Raw genomic sequence first — 13,366 nt, forward strand, 5'->3', positions numbered from 1 at the left:
CCTACGACAGTGACCACAACCTCCTGGACTCGCTCAGCAGCGACCAGCAAGCCGCACACTCCCCACACCTCTCACGCTGCATCCTCGCCTGCCGTCCCCACCAGCACAGTCCACTCCACAGGTCCCCCTACCGGGACATCCTTCCGGACCACCACAGCCTTCTCCAGCCCATCAAGCCCCGAGATCACCATCTCCTCCCATGCGTCCGCCTCCACCACATCCTCGGTGACCAGCACCTCCCATCTGGTCATCAGCCCAACACACCAACCGACCCCCTCTCCTCACTCCACTGCCAGACACACTGGAACCCCATCCCCGTCTCCACACAGCCCCGGCACAGGCACACAGCCCACGCACACAAAACCCCCACTGACGCGGACCACGGCCACCCCTACCTCGGTCAGCACAGTCAAAACTTCCACTTCCCCACGGTCACATCCAACATCACCTACCAGCCCAGAGGCATCTTCCGCCCATCCCACCACAATCTCCGAACACACTCCTACGACAGTGACCACAACCGCCTGGACTCGCTCAGCAGCGACCAGCAAGCCGCACACTCCCCACACCTCTCACGCTGCATCCTCGCCTGCTGTCCCCACCAGCACAGTCCACTCCACAGGTCCCCCTACCGGGACATCCTTCCGGACCACTACAGCCTTCCCCAGCCCATCAAGCTCCGAGTCCACCATCTCCTCCAATGCGTCCGCCTCCACCACGTCCTCGGTGACCAGCACCTCCCATCTGATCATCAGTCCAACACACCAACCGACCCCCTCTCCCCACTCCACTGCCAGACACACTGGAACCCCATCCCCGTCTCCACACAGCCCCGGCACAGGCACACAGCCCACGCACACAAAACCCCCACTGACGCGGATCACGGCCACCCCTATCTCGGTCAGCACAGTCAAAACTTCCACCTCCCCACGGTCACATCCAACCTCACCGATCCACCAGGAGGCATCTTCCCCCCATCCCACCACAATCTCCGAACACGCTCCTACGACAGTGACCACAACCTCCTGGACTCGCTCAGCAGCGACCAGCAAGCCGCACACTCCCCACACCTCTCACGCTGCATCCTCGCCTGCCGTCCCCACCAGCACAGTCCACTCCACAGGTCCCCCTACCGGGACATCCTTCCGGACCACCACAGCCTTCTCCAGCCCATCAAGCCCCGAGACCACCATCTCCTCCCATGCGTCCGCCTCCACGTCCTCGGTGACCAGCACCTCCCATCTGATCATCAGCCCAACACACCAACCGACCCCCTCTCCTCACTCCACTGCCAGACACACTGGAACCCCATCCCCGTCTCCACACAGCCCCGGCACAGGCACACAGCCCACGCACACAAAACCCCCACTGACGCGGACCACGGCCACCCCTACCTCGGTCAGCACAACCAGAACCTCCACGTCCCGACAGTCGTATCCATCAGCACCCATCCACCAGGAGGCCTCTTCAACCCACTCCAGCACCACCTCCAACCAGACTCCGAGGACAGGATTCGCAACCTCCCCGACTCACTCAGCAACGGCGAGCAAGTCACACACGCCCCACACGCTCCAAACGTCTCACTCAGCACCCACACCTTCTGTCCCTACCAAAACCTCGCACACCACAGGTCCGGCTTCGGGGACATCCTTCCGGACTACCACAGCCTTCCCCAGCCCATCAAGCCCCGAGACCACCATCTCCTCCCATGCGTCCGCCTCCACCACGTCCTCGGTGACCAGCACCTCCCATCTGGTCATCAGCCCAACACACCAACCGACCCCCTCTCCTCACTCCACTGCCAGACACACTGGAACCCCATCCCCGTCTCCACACAGCCCCGGCACAGGCACACAGCCCACGCACACAAAACCCCCACTGACGCGGACCACGGCCACCCCTACCTCGGTCAGCACAGTCAAAACTTCCACCTCCCCACGGTCACATCCAACCTCACCGATCCACCAGGAGGCATCTTCCCCCCATCCCACCACCATCTCCAACCACCCTCCTAGGACAGTGACCACGACCTCCTGGACTCGCTCAGCAGCGACCAGTAAGCCGCACACTCCCCACAACTCTCACACTGCATCCTCGCCTGCTGTCCCCACCAGCACGGTCCACACCACAGGTCCCCCTACCGGGACATCCTTCCGGACCACCACAGCCTTCCCCAGCCCATCCCACGCCGAGACCACCCTCTCCACTCCCATGTCTGCCTCCAGCACATCCTCGGTAACCCCTACCTCCCATCTGGTCATAACCCCAACATACGAACCGACACCCTCTCCCCACTCCACTACCAGACACACTGGAACCCCATCCCCGTCTCCACACAGCCCCGGCACAGGCACACAGCCCACGCACACAAAGCCCCCACTGACGCGGACCACGGCCACCCCTACCTCGGTCAGCACAGTCAAAACCTCCACCTCCCGACCGTCACATCCAACATCACCTATCCACCAGGAGGTATCTTCCGTCCATACCTCCGCCTTCCCCAGCCCATCGCACCCTGGGACAACCCTCTCCATGCACACGTCTGCCTCCACCACAGCCTCGGTGACCCCCACCTCCCATCTCGTCATCACCCCAACATATGTACCGACACCGTCTCCCTACTCCACTGCTAGACACACGCGCACGTCCACCTCCACCATGTCCTCTGTGTCCCGCACCTCCCACATCTTCATCAGCCCAACACAGCAGCCCATGCCCTCTCCCATTTCCACTGCCACACACACTGGATCCCCTACTCCATCTCCATTCTTCTCCAGCTCAAGTTCAATCTCCCACACTCTGACTTCTTCAAGCTCTCCAAGCACATCAATTACTGCCTCTGTTTCTTCCATTGTTTATTCTTCAGGTGCCTCCATCCCCATGTTGTCCTCCAGGTCCTCTCCTTCCCCCCATACTTTTCTCCCCTCTACTCTGCCCACTAAGCCTCTTCCCCATGTGAGTCCTAGCTCGGTGTCCAGCACCATCATTCCTCCTTCTTCAACCAAGACCACACCCAGCACCCCCTTCTCCCACAATCTCTCTTCCCATTCTACTACTTCACAGTCTACGTCCCTTACCACTCGAAACCCCACATCTGGTATCTTTTCATCCACCATGGGAATTACTTCTCCCACCACTAATCTCACCACTGGACCATCTACTATCAGTAGGCTGCCGACCACTGTCATCCTGACCACCCCAACCTCTCGCCATGGGAGCTCAACCCTTCCTAATATAGGATCCCTATCTACTGTGGGACCCTCTGTCTCCTCTCTGGTGACATCTCCATCCAGCTCTACAGGTAAGCAATTTATCTCTTTCATCCACCTTGCTTCCTTTGTGCTAGCGTCACTCAGCTCAGCCTCCTCCATCTGTTGACTCCCACCTTCATTGTCCTCTCACACTGCCCGCTGACTTCCAAGCCATGCTCTTGCCTCTCAGCCAATGTGCACACTACTGACAGGGGCTTCGTATTCATTGTACAGCAATCTCCTTTCTTCCCCATAACACCTTCACTTCTTTTGAGGTCAGCAGGCAGCTCAGCCTCCCCCCATTCCTCTGGCAGGTTCTGGTTGCAGGAGACCAGTCACCCATGCCAAAGGGCTGGTGTTGGGCCACAAGGGGAGGGGCCCAATAGTGGCCCCACAGGCCTCAGAAAACCCTTGATTTAAGGGACTCCCAGGGTATCCAGCTTTCAGCAGCAACACCCAAAATGAGAGACCGTCAGCCTTTGTTCCTATGCAGAGCTGTGAGATCTGAGGTCAGCAGGGCTGGGACAAGGCGAAATTGCCTGGGCTGGGGGCCCGAGTGCAGGGGTAGGAGCCCAGGGGAGACCCCTCTACAGGCAGGAAGGGATACTCGCCTCATGTAAACAATTGTGCAGCTTGCAATCTGCTCTCTCTATACTCAACTGAGTCGCATTCATCCCCATGTCACATGTCCTGTCCTCAGGGTCAGGTCTGGGTCAGTCCCCCTCCATGCCCAGGGGCTGGCGTCTGACCACACCTATCTTGGCTCCCAGGGGTCTGTGACGTGAAGGAGCTTGAGGAGGAGGTCACGTACCGAGGGTGCACAGCCAATGTGACAGTGACCCGCTGTGAGGGTTCCTGTCCTGCCTCGGCCAGGTGAGTGCTGTCCCAAGCAGCCTCCAAACAGGGCTGGGACCGGAGCTTAGAGCCGACCCCATCCCAGAGCAAGTTCCTGGCCCCAGTGAGATAGGATGAAAGGCAGGTACCCTCAGCAGCTCCCAATGTCCATGGCACCTGCCTAAGGCTGACTGCCTGACAGCCGGGGAGGTCAGCAGGGGCCAAGAGTGCTGGGGCCTGCCCAAGGGTCCCGCCTATTAACTCAAACTCGGTCCACATCCTTCTCTCTGGAGTGGTCCAGCAGCCATGGGAGCACTCTGGGGGCGGTGGCCCTGACCCACACTCCTGGCTCTGGCTTCTTTGCAGCTTCAACATCTACACGAACCAAGTGGACACCCACTGTAGCTGCTGCCACCCCGTCAGCTCCTACCAGAAGCAGTTTGTGCTGCCCTGCTCAGACCCTGAAGTGCTGGGACAGCAGTTGGTATTAACACTACAGATGTTCAGCAGCTGTGCATGTAGTCCACAGCACTGTGGGGTCTAGGGGAAACAGCCCCCCAGGTGTGAGGACAAAGCACCCCTCCCAACACCAGCCCCACTACCGCTCCTGACACTGGCTTCCTGTGCTCAGCAGCCCCTCACCTTCCACAAGGCACAACGTCAAAAAGCCCCCACACACAGCTTACCAGGGCACTTGCCAGGAAGGGGCTGCAGACCCTGACTAAGCCGAGCAGGTGGCAATAAACTGGTGCCTCCTAGCCATACCTGTCGATCGTCCACACAGCCTCTCAGACTTTGAAGGTGGCTACCCATCCCTGCCAGAACCAGCCCCCAGAAACAGCCTGAGCAACAGGTGCCTGGGAGGGGGCAACGGGAAAGGCCACTCTAGCGGGAGGCCTGAGAAGAGGGGACACATGTCCCACGAGATGCAAGGCATCTGAGCAAGGGACGAGCAAGGAAGAGGCACAGGGCAGCAGTAAAGGTGACATCAAGGCGAGGATACTACAGCCGGGGAAGGGAAGGGAGGGGAGGATGCAAGCACCAGCCAGTATCAGCACCTGCCCACCAACCAAGCTCACCCTGGGGAGGGGCATCACACATGCCATGCAAGACCAACGCACTGTGAACAGATAACAAATAAACTAGCATTGGCCAACGCATAGGGGCTGGCCTGTGAGCTCTGTGTTGTCTCCCTATACCCTGGGCATCTATGAGTTCCCAAACCTACACCTACACAGAGTAGTAGGTACAGGGCTCTGAGCATGGGCCTCTGCAGTGGCACCAGCACGCAAACTGTGACTCCCTCCAGTTGCCTTCCTGAGACCCACACTGCAACAAATGGCTGCCTGTGCCCCTTGCCACTCCACAGGGCTCCCCCAGGGCATGTCTCTGAGGAGCCCAGTCCTTGCTAACAAAGCAGGGGAATGCACAGACCCCGGCTCTCCCTGGGCCCCTTAGGTGCCAACAACAGATGTTTTTGTTTAGGACAAGTCTGCCAGCAATACCCTCACCCATATAACACATCCTCCCACCAACAGAACAGAGGCCCTGGCTCAGACCTGCCCCTGCCCCAGCCACCTCAGGTGCAAACAGGCTGCTTGTGTCTGTGACACAGCCAACACAGTGACAAACGAGAGCCAAGAACAGGAACAGCATACAGAAGCTGGGCTCTAGCTCACCCTCGGCATGGTTCTCTGATCCCTGGCCACACACAGAGGCCCTCCTGTGGGACACAAGGTCCCACACACCCCAGGAAAGAGTAGCTCACCCTGCAGAACCTGCTTTGCCACCCACACTTGACCCTCTGATCAAACAAAGGAAGGCCAAGGTGAGTATGATTATGGTCTACTCTCTGGAGTGCAGGGACGAGTGAGACTGGCTACACATCCTCTAGACCCAGCAGCAACCCCCAGCTGCTGCACTGTAAACCAAAGGCCTCACTCAGGTGGCACAAACCAACACCCCTTTAAGACCACAGTGCTGGGAAAGACAGAATTCAATCCGACATCCGTGCTCTCATCGATGGTCACATAAACACCAATATTTCCAACTTCTGTATTTTGAACCCTGCCCCAGAGACTCATCCAGTAGACGCTGCAGCCAGCCCATGTGCACTGTGCTCACACACCCAGGGCCCTGCAGGCGGCACTCGGACCACTCATGGACACACTGTGCCAGCCATGGGCCTTGTCACACATCTGCCGCACCTGGCATTACCCACTACAATAGTCAAACGGCCTAGTTAAGATCTTGCCCCATGACAGACAAGCTGCTGCTGCTTGTCTCAGAGAATCAGAGAACCATCAGCAATAAAGCAGTAGCATTTTGATACCATTTCAAAAAAAAAAAAAAAAATCTGTATTTTCATTGAAACTTGTCATTTCCCTTTACTTGGGAGATTAAGTACAGAACTGTCTTGATCTCTATGAACACCGACCCTGGGCCCATGCTCCCTTCTTCTGGCCCCACTGTAATCCAAGTTCAGCCTCTCGTTCTTGAACACACACTAGTATCCCCACTCCAACCCGAAAGGGATCTGGTTTGGAGAAGCAAGGCTGAGAGACGCCTGTACACAGGGCTGTTTATTTGCAGCACAGCAATGAAGACAAATGACACAGATGAAGAAAAATGCAAGACACAGGAGCCTGATCCTCCATCCTCGTGGATCAAAACTGTTCTGACAGCAATTCACACAACCTCTGAGAGACGGTCTCTTTACTCGTGCGCAGCGTGAGTCGGTACATCTGAAACAGAACACGGCAGGTCAGTGGCCACATGCGGGCTCGTGCACCCTCAGCAGAGTGCTCTGGGACAGCAGATGGCCCCTCGGGCTCCCCTGCTCAGCAATTCCCTGGAGGCACCCACATTTTTACAAAGACTTAGGCAAACACGTATACTCTCAAGCACCTAAAATACAAAAAGTTTAACAATTAACAAGTGACAGCAACATGTGGAGCATGCTGCAGATGGGGCACAGAACTCTGGAAAACTGGCAGTGCCCAGACCGGAGGAGCCTGCAGCTCATCCCAAGTAAAGGAAAGACAGCTGCACAGAGGCACACGGCAGCTCTACTCAGAATGGTCCCACACTTGGAGAGCCCAGGTGCCCATCCATAGGACTAGGTAAGCCCACGAGGACCCAAAGGGCACACACACACACACAGCTACAGGGCTGAGTACTGGAGGGCAGGGCCAGGCTGGCCCAACAGCAGCCCCACAGTGGCGGCCTCCACAAGAGGTTGAGAATGATGGAGAGCAGACCTCAGGGAACTTTCTGGGGTGACAGAAATGGTCTATGTACCAGCAGGGTGGTGGAGGTTACACAGGTGTACACATCTATGGGAACTCCTCAGATGACTCCACTTAGAACACACGTGACACCACAACAAGCACACAACTTGGGTGTATATAACAATTTCCTCAAGAAGTCTGACCTGGGCTTGCAGATTTGGTTCCAAACGCAGTAAGCATCCAATTTGGGTGGTTTTGGTGTGTATGATACCAGCCCCCACGAAATTTGCAGGATTAGGATCTACGTCTTCAAGGAGTGCAGAACCAAACCCAATGATCTGTGCAATAGACAGGCATGCAGGGCAGTGAGACTGGGGACCTTGGAGGGACAATAACACAACCGACCAACCTCCAGAGACCAGGAAGCACCCCAACCCTGGGAATGCCCATCAGTGGGCCTTACCTTGGCTTTGGTGATTTCTGTGTCCATCGGGTGCTTTGCTTTGAAAATGTTCTGCACTTCCTGTTGGGGACTGTGAGGTATAATCAGGAGTCACCACCTCGAGCCTGGTCAGTATGGGAGGACCGAGCCCTGCCCTCTGCCCCATGGCCCTGCACTCACCTGCTCAGCTGCTTCCAACGCTGAAAGAAATCCTGAGAAGCCATTTCTGTGGGCTGGAAAAATTTGTTGAGTGTGATAGGCAGCTTAACGGACACATTCTGAAAGGTTCCCCCATACCTACGGGTAAGATGGAGACGCAGTGAGCAGGGTACAAGGGCAGCTGGAAATCCTAACACTCAACTAGACAACCAAAACCCTAATGTGCCAATCAGCAGGGCACAGGGAATGTCTGCTGCTGTGGTCGGGGGGTGGGGGATGGAATGTTCTGGAAGGGTGGCACAGCCTCTATATGCACATCCAGGGGTGCTGCTCCAGCCAGACACCACTAGGCCCATCAGACTAGGTCAAGGATGGGCCTCAGGCAGGATGGCCCAGCTAAGGCTTCCACATCTCCTCACTTTTCCTCATAGCCCATTTCCTACAACTCCAAGTTGGTTTAAATTGTATGGGATTTTTCCTTTTTGCTATGAAAAGAGACTAAAAAAAGCATTTGCCTACAGAATGAAACAAAAATTTGCAGGTCTATTTCCCTAAATTCTACAAAGTACGGTCTTCAGTTCTCTGTGTTTTTAATGTTCGAAAACATGCTGTTCCAAAACTTGAACCGTACAAACACCCTACAGAAATCAGTTATTCACATACATTCTGTCCTACTCACTGACAAATGACAGCCAGGATCAGAGTAGTAATACAAAATCCATTTTTTTTTTTTAATAATCAAAACGTAGGGCGCTGGGGTGGCGTGGGGTGGCTCAGTTGGTGTCCAACTCTTGATTTCACTCAGGCTGTGATCTTGGGGTGCTGGGATCAATCCCGCATCAGACTCTGCACTTAGCTGGGAGCCTGCTTGAGATTCTTTCTGCCCACCGCCCCCCGCTCTTCCTTCTCTAAAATAAAGAAGTCTTTTAAAACAACCAAAATGGGGACGCTCAGTGGTTGAATGTCTGTCTGCCTTCGGCTCAGGTCGTGATCCTAGGGTCCCAGGATCGAGTCCCACATTGGGCTCCCCACAGGGAGCCTGCTTTTCCCTCTGCCTATGTCTCTGCCTCTCTCTCTCGCTCTCTCTCCCATTCTCTCTCATGAAAGAGCACAGGACCTCAGAAATAGCGCCGTCTCACAGTGGCCTCCCAGGACCCTGCACACACCTTCTACATGCTGTGCACCTAACACTGCAGTGTGCATGGTGGGTGATGCCACTCATCTGGGTTACCCACTTAGCCCTCACAACAACCTCCAAAGGAAGGATGTGGAGACTTGCCTAGGACGAAGGACTCCCAAGGACATGGCTCTGTGCAGGCATGACCCCACAGCCCCAAGCTCCAAGCCAAAGCAGGCTGGTCATTCAACTCACTGGCCCATGAGCTCCTTACCTGAACTGGATGTTGAGGACTGGTGCCTCCGTGAAGTCAGACACACACTCTATGTTCACAACCTGTTGCACCTGGGCTCCACCATCCACAGTCGGGTCCACGGGCTTGGTCTGCAAGCTCAGATGTGTATGTGTCAAGGAGGCCATGTTGACATGTCAACACTGGAGAATTATGCCCAAGCCAAGTAAGCCCCGGAATGTTATAGAAGGGGGTCTGTAAGAGAGCTCATGCTCCTCATCTTGGAAGAAATCATTAATACAGTTGATCCTACACACATTATTTTTAATGACTGATTGGAAACACTTGCCTTTAACAATCTATGTTCAACATTTACCTTAAAATAAAAACACAGACCTGGCCTGTTGCAAACAGGTTGCTGCTTCAATCAACTCCTTGGCGGGGGATGGGGGGGGCGGGCAGTATCCTTGTCAGGTGAGCTGGGGCATTCGATGCCTCACTCTGGTTGGCCCATCCTTGGAAAAAGATCTGGATACCGGAGCTGGCATCAGCCGGTCCTACTCTAACCACGTTTCTGGTACTTATGGGGACAAGGCTGCAACCTGAACACAGCCGCTGAAGACCAGCACAGCATAGTGCAGGTGTGAGGCCCTGGGGCCAGGCAGCCACAGCCCACACTCACTCTGCTGTCAGCAGCCGCTCTCTCAGGAAGACTCCCGGAGGAGACCAGAGCTCAGAGGGGCTTAAACATCATGTGACAGGAGAATGAAAAAAGGGAAAACAAAAGTGAGTCTGTGGAACCAAACAGTCTGGCAGCAGATGCCTGCATGCCAGCTTCCCACATGCTACCAGCAGCTCCCCTGAAATGAGGAGACAGTGGCTCAAGGCTGCCACAGCCCCAGAACATCTGGCTCTCCTGATAAAGAACAACTTCCTCAAAACCCTCCACTAAATCCCAAATGCCCATCTGCCAGGGGACACAGAAGAGATGAAACCAAGGATATTCGTCTGAAGGTCGTCTGAACAGATCAGTGTTGGAGTGAAATTTAAAAACTGCGTGGAGGTCTTATTTCCATAAAATATAAACATCCGACCTAGAAGGGAAACCACGATTCACAATGTTTCACACACATCCTGAACATTAACAGTGAAAACCACAAGAGTCACTGTTATCATCCAAACTCCAGGGGAGGGCCAGGGTCACGGGTGGACAGGGAGTCATGGTGCCCCCTGCTGGGAGAACACCAGCTCTCCATCTAAGATGTGGCCTTTCTTGGGAGAGCTCCCTGACTGGGACCAGTGACCTGGGAGCTCGAAAGGAGGCCTGGCCAGACCTGCCTCCCCAATACCAATGCCCCTGGTCAGCATGGCTGGACCTTCTGAGCTCAGAATGGAAAGTAAACTTCAAATACCCCACTGAGGACAAACTGCAGCTCCACCCCCTGGCCCCTGAATGCAGGGGGCAGTCACAGCCCAGAAGACGGACACCTCACCACCCGTTCCCAGCACAGAGTTCCCAGGAGGTTTTTGTTAGTCCATACAATGTCCCTAAAACATCCCTGGAAAGCAGATGCACTCTTTCTCTCCTGCTATTCGCATCTGCTTTTGTTCCTACATGGAAACCTGCATCCTCAAAAGGCTCAGAGACGACGCCCAAGAGGGAAGCAGGTAGTCCTTGGTCCTCAAGCCCTCCCAGCAGCACCCCAACAGTCAGTGGACAGTTTTCTTGGGGGGACGCTCAAAAGTGATTTTTTTTTAATTTGGTAAAATACATGTAACATAAAATGTACCATCTTCACCATCTCTAAGCCCACAGCTCAGGCGCACTACACACATTCACACTGTTGTGCAGCGTTCCCACTGTTCATCTCCAGGACTGTCCATCATCCCTAACAGAGACTCTGTCCCCCTGAGACATCAACCCCTATCTCTCCCCCAACCCTGACCACTGTTCACTTTCTGCCCCCAGAGACAATGACCACATCCCTCCCCTGGCCCTGTGACCATCCACTCTCTGTCCCCAGGAAACACTGACTCTCGTCCCTCCCCTGGTCCCTGTGACCACCGTCAACTCTTTGTCCCCAGTAGACATTAACCCCATCCCCTCCAGCCCAGTGGCCACTGCCCACTTTCTGTCCCCAGGAGACAATTACCCCATCCCTCCCCCGGCCCTTTGACCACTGTCCACTCTCTGTCCCTGTGAATCTGGAGACTCTAGGGACCTGTGTGGTGGAATTCTGCAGGATATGTCCCCTGGTGTCTGGCCTGTGTCACTCCGCATCACGTCCCCCAGGTCCACCCATGCTGTGGTAGGTGTCAGCGCATCCCTCCTTGTTCAGGCTGAGTGACCATCTAGCATATGGATGGCCAGATTTATCCCCATGTCCACTGATGGACACTTGGGCGGCTCCCATGTATCAGCTGCCATGAACATGGGTGTAGAGCTTCCACTCCAGTTCCTGCTCTTGACTCTGGATAAATATCTACAAGGGGAATTGCTGGATCATATGGTCATTCCATTCTCGATTTTCAGAGGAACCTCCACATTGTCTTCCAGAGCAGCTGCACCAGCTTCCATCCCCGCCGACTGGACAGTGAACGAGGGTCCACCCTCCACATCCTCCCACACAGGTTTCTGCATTCTGCTGACAGTAGCTGTCCTGAGGACTCGAGGAGGATCCTCATGTCAGCTTTGATCTGTGCGTCCCTGATGGGGAGTGACATCGGGCATCTCCCTGAGCCCACTGGTCAGCACTATGTCTTCTCTGGAGAGATGTCTGCTCCGGTCCTCTGCCCATCTTTGAACCAGGCTTTTTTTTTAATTATTGAAATTTAGGACTTTTCTGTGTACTCTGGAAACTGAACCTTATCAGATGCGTGACATGCACATATTTTTTTCTGCTTATAGTTTCTGATTGAAGATTTTCATTAAGTAATTAAAGCACATACCCAAATTCTGCCGGAATTCAGACTTCAGTCCAATTTGAAGCAGCTGATTTTCAAACAGCACACCGTTATTTTTACAGACGAATCTGGGAGGAAGGGACAGCATGTAAGTCCCTCAGAGCCACCCAATGAAAATATAAAGATTTTTTTTTAAGATTTTATTTATTTATTTTGAGAGAGACAGAGATAGCAACAGAGAACACAAAATAGGAGGAGAGGAAGAAGCAGGCTTCCCACTGAACAGGGAGCCCGACGCGGGGCTTGATCCCAGGACCCTGAGACTATGACCTGAGCTGAAGGCAGACATTTCACCCACTGAGCCACCCAGGTGCCCCAAAAATATAAAGATTTGCTTTGAAAAAGAGTGTAACAAACAAAAAAGCCAGAAAAGGCTCTATGGGACTCAAAACAATGGTAAAGTAGAAAAGTATTCTAGACAACACCAGTTAAAGTGCCCACTAGAGACCTGGGATGTAGTCACACAGGACAGGGCAGGACAAAGTTCTGCCCTCCACAAGGGCTGGCTTCTCCATGACTCAAGCATGCACACCAGGGCCCAACACACACTCTCAGGCCAGACCTGATGCAGGGCGCTGGCCACAGATCTGGGGGTAACCACTAGCAGAGCAGCCAGGCCACCTCAAGCAATGCCCACCCCTCAATGCAGGGTTAGTGTCTGCATCCCACAGAGGCCCAGGGTTTGACTCCCTACATAGTATCTACACTACACAGAATCAGGAAAATATAAAATAACGTGTATTCTAGTTTTGCTTAAATTTATCTCATATGTTACATATATATATTAAAGTGCCCTGGCCTCCTCTACCATAAATCACGATTACATGGTGAATCGAGACCAAAAGGGGCGAGGTGCAGCACAGTCACTGAGGCAGCAGGAGCCAGCCCTGCCTTCTGGACACCTGCTCTGGGGGCTCCCTAGTCCGCACATGGAGGAGGCGGCACGCTCCACAGTGGGCAGTGGGGTGGGCAGGCAGGATGGGCACTGCCATGTGGAGCCCTCTATGATATCCAGGGACAGTGAGAAACAGATGCTCCATGGCAGCAGCCCCCATACCCTGAAATCTCTGAGTCCAACTGTGTTGCTGGCCTGGAGAAGCTCAGAGCCTGCACTCCCTGCCCTCACCCTGTTTTGTA

At 54.6% G+C, this 13,366-nt stretch overlaps 1 protein-coding gene across 4 annotated transcripts in view; it reads right to left on the reverse strand.

Annotated features, from left to right (window-relative positions):
- Positions 1 to 6,654: 6,654 nt before the first annotated feature.
- The window catches only part of AP2A2 (adaptor related protein complex 2 subunit alpha 2), a 97,546-nt gene continuing 90,834 nt past the window's right edge, over positions 6,655 to 13,366 (reverse strand). For all 4 annotated transcript variants that reach the window (XM_077862936.1, XM_077862935.1, XM_077862934.1 and 1 more), the window contains 7 exons: positions 12,215 to 12,297; positions 10,268 to 10,359; positions 9,308 to 9,429; positions 7,938 to 8,054; positions 7,779 to 7,848; positions 7,519 to 7,653; positions 6,655 to 6,829 (listed from right to left, as the gene is read on the reverse strand). In XM_077862936.1, the coding sequence (XP_077719062.1) occupies positions 6,752 to 6,829; positions 7,519 to 7,653; positions 7,779 to 7,848; positions 7,938 to 8,054; positions 9,308 to 9,429; positions 10,268 to 10,359; positions 12,215 to 12,297 (697 nt within the window). In that variant the 3' untranslated portion in view covers positions 6,655 to 6,751. The remainder of the gene's footprint in view (positions 6,830 to 7,518; positions 7,654 to 7,778; positions 7,849 to 7,937; positions 8,055 to 9,307; positions 9,430 to 10,267; positions 10,360 to 12,214; positions 12,298 to 13,366) is intronic.

The sequence above is a fragment of the Canis aureus genome, chromosome 21, assembly GCF_053574225.1.
Source record: "Canis aureus isolate CA01 chromosome 21, VMU_Caureus_v.1.0, whole genome shotgun sequence".
Taxonomy (NCBI): Eukaryota; Metazoa; Chordata; class Mammalia; order Carnivora; family Canidae; genus Canis; species Canis aureus.